We start from the raw sequence: 7,038 nt of genomic DNA on the forward strand, positions 1-7,038 counted from the left end.
TTTGTTTACCCTGTCCTAACAGTACTACTATCCAGTTGTAACGAATTTCAGTTTCGCTGATTCTACCCGTTTAGCCAAACATCGTTAAAGTAGCAGTTATGACGCCGCCCTAAAGCTTCGCCACACCATTAGTTTCTAATTGACAAAGGTTTTAAGAGAAGATAACAAGTCACCTATATGCTTGATGGATCTGCTTCACTTTCATGTGCAGTTTCTTAATTTGAACAACAATACACTATGTAGGTCTAGAAATTGGAGCAGTTTCTTTGCTAACCTTTTAATGGGTTTTGGGAATAGTTGTAAACAAAGCAATACAGCTACCTTTCTTTTGCATATCCTGTCGCGAAACAGAAAACGTTAAAATTACTTGTGTAATTTATGATATGGTTAGTATGTCTAGGTCCAAATTTCAAAGCCAAAACAGTGTTAATTTGTGATTTGACCACTGTTCATTTCATACGTCCTAACGCACGTTCACTTTGCGGTTTGCGCATCGCGTTATTCATTTCTTCTCAACCTCGTGTAGTCGATGCGGTAAGACGTGCCTTCCTTTTCCTCTCATCTGACACAGCTTTATTTACAGTGTAGTTGATAAACAAGTGTTATTTTGAAGCGCAATTGTTGCAGGATTGTTGAAATGAGATAAATGGTGTAAAAGAATATCGGTGAAGTGAAAGAAATTGGCTGAATGTTGGACTGATTGTTCGGTGTTTCATGACCGAGCTATCAAGGCGGAATGTGAATTAACGAATTTACCGCAACTTTCATGTAATATCGTAAAGCTAATTTATATTAGGCTGAAGATACAATGAATGGCTGGACTGCATTGCATGCATATTTGTTGCTTCCATTATACTTTTAAAGGTGGTTTCGTGCTTCGATTAGGTACCTAATATATAGCTGAATGGTAGCTATGCCAGCCAATGCCTTGGGTGAAAGGTCGACGGTAGGCAACGTTGCTAGACAGGCTTGTACCTTTTCACCTTGTGACCATCATTATATATAGGGTTGAGATTGCAAAGTTAGTGTAGTTAACCCGCATCCATATTTATTGTTTACGCTTTAAAACTAAAGACTTCTACCTCGCCCCTCTTGTCGGTAGCTTTGCACCAGTAAATGTCCTCCTTATTTAGCTTTGTACCAGCTCCTTGGATAAACAAAAGATTTATTATACAAGCGAAATAGAAGACAAGAAAAAAATCATGAGCAAAATGCAGAGGGATTTACGATTAAAACTGAAAACTACTACCGCGACGGTCTACCTAAACTGTAGACGACCTACGTATCCTACTACCGGGCCCCCTCCCTTCGGTAATCAACTACTACCTACTTACCTACCCACTTTACGTCCCAAATTAGCGCCACTTTTCGAATGAACCATTTCGTCAACTTAATGTAATATATGAAAGCCCCATAGGAACTAAAATAAGCATGTGAGCTCTTCATGAAAAATGTTTTCAAGGCAGTTTTGAAATCCCATATGGGGGCAATCGTGTGGCTGGCCGGTCTAACCACAGACAATCCACCATCTTTCCCAGCCATCCCAGCACTCATTTGAACAATGTTAGCATGTATATGTAACGTTTATTGATCTTACTCAAAATTGCAGTTGTAATAGGGTGAAGTTGTGTCTTTGGCAACTCTTCTGCTCTTTGGGTAGACTGGGTATTTGAAGACAATGGTAATGCAGGCTACTAGGGGGAACAACTGACTGGACTAGCGGATCCAGTTTCCACTGTGTGTGGATCCACCCTCCAAAAAAGTACTTTAACATGTCCTGATACCGGAGATGGGCACCAGTCATGAGTTGTTGGTGGTGAGAGCAAGAGCTCTAGGGTAAAAAACCGCATGGTACAGGGGTGGACCATGTACGATCAATGTGTACAACCCCCAAAAAAGTACATTATAATGCGTCCTGACATCGGAGATGGGCATCAGACGCGACTTGTTGTTGGTGAGAAACGGGGCTAAAGACCTCTACTCCGGTATCAGGACGCGTTATAATGTACTTTTCTTGGGGTTGTACACATTGATTGTACATGGTCCACCCCTGTACCATGCGGTTTTTTACCCTATAGAGACCTCTACTATCCTTTCAAAGTAAGAATTTTCTCCAGAGTTAGAAATTAAGGTCATATTTTATGATTAAACAGAGGTTAATGTAAGTCTGGTTTTACGCAGTGCACACATACCTCCATGACGCTTTTCAAAATTTGTACACTTAAATATTTAGAAGATTGACGCCATCTCGTTTGCGAAGTCGCTCGTGTCAATAAACTTCCCATTCCATATGCTAAACCCATAAACCACTTGTACCCATAGACGCTGGGGCACTCTCTTCACAAAAATTGTAAAGAAGAACGCCAACTACGGCTTATCATGGAAACTACGATTTTTGGTAGAAGTGTGCACTAGATAATTATTTAAGTAGTTAAACGGCAGTATAAGGTCATGCATTGCATAAATTTTTTTTACAAATTCATGATTATTAATTTGAAATTATTCGTTGTTGAAAAGTTATATAGAGTCCTGATTCAAATGTCAACAGTTTTGCTGTGAACAGTACCTAGGGCATTGTTTGCGCTATTCTATTGTTTATCAGTGTTGCCAGTTGGTATGTGTTTACCCTCTAAACTGGGTATAAGGCTTATACAAAACCCGGGAAATAAGTGAAGTTAGCATATCTGTATAGTATATACTACTATACATATTAGAGCAATTTTATCATTGTTGCATTACTATGACAAATAGAGTTCTTGGAAACTGTTTGTAAATGCATTGGCGTATGCGTGAAGCTGCACTAAATTGGAAACGATGAGCCATTTTGCTGTCTGCTCGTATCTACTTTAGAAATATCTAGGTTTGGGGGTTAGTTTGGTTGCAAAAAAGGGATAATAGACATGAATTAAATAAACAATTTGAAGTAACAAAGTAAAGTTAAACTAAGTAATGAGTAAAGTAAACAATTAAGGGAATAAAGCTTTGCACCTCATAAATCGTGTAGTCCTGTGCTGCCTGCAACTGTGTATGTGGAGTGAGAGCTTAGGAACCAGGAACCGCAACGTAGTTCAAGTGCAATTTGGAGTGAATTAAGACCAAAACATGTACAATTACAATCAAGCACTGTGGAGTTTCAGTTGTTATGGCAGTAAGGATAAAACCACCTATTACAAGGTAAAAATGAATTCAGTTCAAACCATGACCCCAGGAATAAGAAGTTTCATACTTGGACTAATATAGGCAACAAAATGTTGTTTTATTTTGCTGATTACAACTGCAATCTTTAGTAAGATTAATAAACGTAACATAGTATATAAGCTAACATTGTTCAGATGAGTACTGAGTAGGCTGGGAAAGATGTTGGATCCTTTTGCGGTTATGAACGGCACCTCAGTCAGTGGACGCCATACTGAATTTAAAAACTGCCATGAAAACATTTTACGAAGACCACACATGCCTATTTTAGTTCATATGGCGCTTTCATATATCACATTATGTTGAAGAAACTTCAATCTTTTAAATAGTATGCTTAAAGATGTAATTGAATTCTTGTTTCACCAATTAAATATAGTGAATAAGGCTGATCCAGACGATGACAATGGACCCACTGTGGTATTTCCCCCAGATAGTAGTGGATACTCTGTTAATAGGTATTGTCAGTGCTGCTTAGTTTAAATGCACTTGTTCATGTTTGAGAATAAATGGAGAGCTGGTACCTCATTAACCTTGTTTTGTTTTATAGGTTAAACTTTATAATAGTTGTGTGACTGGTAGACCTAGGTAATAACACTGCTTTGGGTATGTCTTTGGAAATTACAATTTTCCATAGTAATTGGGTTGCTTGTTAAGAATTTACCATTATTTTTGGGGGGCCTACTGTAATTAACCCCTGGGGGCTGGTACTAAACATGGCGAAATACATTTGAAGCGCTGATCCCAAGTGGCTGTTGAACTCGCGGTAATGTTTCTTGCAGTTTCCAAGTCATATACTGAAGGCCTTTACCCAGTGGAGGGAAGAAGTTTTTTTATCACTAGCTCATAAAGTCCTTCCCAAAGTTGGTTCAAGATTTACCAATTCAGTACGGGTGAAATTTGATCCTATTTGTCTTGAAAAATCCAAAGATGTGTTATTAGGCAACCATGACAAACTTACATTAACAATCCTGGGAAGAGAGGTAGGTTTCTCCAGAATATAAAATTGTGCCTGTCTAGGCAAAGGAGGAGGCAACAGTTTCTGAGAACCAGAAGGGGCTAAGGAGCCATCTTCTGCTATTAAAACGTCTACTTCTTTATCGCTAATTTTACCATTTAAGTTGAAGATAGGTAAAAGAAATGCTTGAATTCCATAGCAGAATAGAACCCCTTGTTCCATCAAAGAGGAGTCTGTAAAATTTTGTCTTCTCTCTCAGCCTCCGGATATTTTAGAATTTGTCCCGACATCTGAATGAGATTGCAGAATTTAACTCTTTCTTCTGGAAAATCCTGAGAAGTCAAAGGTTTTTCTTTATCATGGTTGTGGACTGATGATTCTGAACATTGGATCCCATGTTTCTCCAATTGTGATTAAGGACAGTCATGCATATAGCAACAATTGATTATATAGCCTACTTAGGGTGTATACGACCTGAATAATAACGCAACATATTGTAGTACTCTTCCATTATTAGTTCTGGTTTCCCCTGTAGAGATCACAATAATTGCCATAACACAAACCTTAAATATCTGTCTGGTTAAATTCCAGTAATAATCTAATCAACCTGTGATACATTTAAGATTGTAGACAAAGGGCAGGCAATTTTTTGGCTTTATTTTTTCTATACTGACCTAACCTTGTATATTTTTGTATGTAAGTATGTGTGAGAGTGGATGATTGGATGCTCATTATATTTGATTTTAATAAAGATGCTTAAGATAAACTAAATTTGTGTCCAGTAAAAATTTAGTTATCAAACTATTAATTAGCTTTTAGGGAGTTATTCAAGGTTACTGTAAAAAATGCCTGCAACAAAGTTTGACACTGTAGTGTTGCTTAGGATTTTTAGAACCGTTCCATAACTGTAATTTACAATTATTTTTATTTTTAAACTAAATCTAATAGAATTGGTAGCTTGGCAGATTGGATATTGTTTTTCTACTGGAACATATAAAAAAAGTTTATGAAATAGTTTTTATGACCTTTCACATTTTCAGTCCCTAATTCCGGTTGATACGGTGCCTTAATCCACGCATTCAAGATGGTTAGGGTGGACAAAACGACATGGAAGGCAAATTACTTCACCAAGATTACTCAGCTTTTTGATGAATACAGCCGTTGCTTCATTGTCGGAGCTGACAATGTTGGTTCCAAGCAGATGCAGGAGATTCGCATTGCTCTCCGTGGACATGCTGTTGTTCTTATGGGAAAGAACACCATGATTCGCAAAGCCATCCGTGGTCATTTGGAGAACATTCCTGCTTTGGAGAGGTGAGTACATATATACATCTAGCAGGATAGCCATAAAATTTTTACTGTATAGGAATATACTAGAGAATTCTTGCCTACATTTAATAGTCTAGTGATCAAAATCTGTCAAGATCACTTTTAAGCATTTTTCAATTTTTATTCTGTACCACCTTGTCATCTTTATGATGGTTTGTGAATTTTGAATTTTTTTATTTTTTTTTTTTAAGGTTTGTGTGAGGTCAAGCTTGCTCTAATTAGGATGTTTCAAAAGTTAATTGAATTGTGCCCTGAAACTTTTCAGAATATGCAAAATCTTTGTCATAGTTTTCAAATTATTTACTATACTGATTCTTAAATTAATTTTCCAGGCTTCTTCCCCACATTGTGACCAATGTTGGCTTTGTTTTCACCAATGAAGATCTTGCCGAAATTCGTGACAAGCTTCTGGCCAACAAGAAGAGGGCTCCTGCTCGTCCTGGTGCCATTGCTCCTTGTGCAGTAACCATCCCTGCCCAGAACACTGGATTGGGTCCTGAGAAGACAAGTTTCTTCCAGGCTTTGCAGATCCCCACCAAGATTTCCAGGGGTACCATTGAAATTGTGGTAAGTATATCTACATTTCTTTCTCCCAAATGTTGTTTTAACTAATTTAGTCCACAGCACCAAAGAGGATGTTAGGAGTGTTTTTGTGCGCTCTTCATTGAAATGTCAGCAGTAGAGATTGATGCATGGTATTATAACAATCATAGATAGAGAAAAGTCATCCTGGAAAAATCTAAGTTTCTTGTTCTCATTGCTACATTTGACTTGTAGGCATGACCATCTCTCAGGAACTCCCTGGAAAGCTGTACATTTCTGAAGATAAGAAAATGTTTGGTTAAATGTTTTTTGGCATCACTGTCTCTCAGGAACTCCCTGGAAAGCTTTACATATCTGAAGATAAGAAAATGTTATGTAAAATGTTTTTTAAAGACCTTACATACAGGGTCATCTTTTGGTAATAAGCTCCTAAAAGGAACTAAGCAACAATGGTATGGTTTACAGTATAAGTAAGCGGATTTTCAAGTGATATGCTTATGTACACACTGGTTGGATGTAAACCTCAATAATTTCCTTGTAATGTCAAGTAGTTTAACCAGAAAACCAAGTGGTATATGTAGACTCAATTTTGTGCCAAACAATTTGTTGCTAATGAAAGGTTACCGATAAAAATAATGTCAGATATGCTTTTGCACACACTGGTTGGATGTAAACACCAATTAATTTCCTTGTATAATGTTGAGTAGTTTAAGTAGAAATTCTAACCAAGTGGTATATGTAGACTCAAGATTTCTTCCTGATAGAAGGTTACCAATAAAAACAAGGTCAGATGTAATTTTGGTAGACAGGTATAATAGTGAACAGTTTTAAGGAATGGAAATTGATCATTACACGTTAGAGCTGCAAAAAGCCCTTGACCAAATTAAATTAAAATTGTAAGGGTTGTGGTGTTTCTGGTTTTGTAATATCTTGAAATGTGTTTCAAGCTCCTTGAAGGAAAAGTGTGTAACATTCTAAAAAAATCTGTGGGCTTATGTAAGATTATTTTCTTAACC

The 7,038-nt window shown here is 37.2% G+C and overlaps 1 protein-coding gene across 1 annotated transcript in view; it reads left to right on the top strand.

Moving 5' to 3' along the window:
• Nucleotides 1-404: 404 nt before the first annotated feature.
• Nucleotides 405-7,038, top strand: part of LOC135217327 (large ribosomal subunit protein uL10-like) — a 9,180-nt gene continuing 2,546 nt past the window's right edge. The window contains exons 1-3 of the mRNA XM_064253127.1: nucleotides 405-534; nucleotides 5,191-5,464; nucleotides 5,812-6,046. Coding sequence (XP_064109197.1) covers nucleotides 5,235-5,464; nucleotides 5,812-6,046 — 465 coding nt within the window. The 5' untranslated portion in view covers nucleotides 405-534; nucleotides 5,191-5,234. The remainder of the gene's footprint in view (nucleotides 535-5,190; nucleotides 5,465-5,811; nucleotides 6,047-7,038) is intronic.

This window comes from Macrobrachium nipponense, chromosome 7 (assembly GCF_015104395.2).
Source record: "Macrobrachium nipponense isolate FS-2020 chromosome 7, ASM1510439v2, whole genome shotgun sequence".
Taxonomy (NCBI): domain Eukaryota; kingdom Metazoa; phylum Arthropoda; class Malacostraca; order Decapoda; family Palaemonidae; genus Macrobrachium; species Macrobrachium nipponense.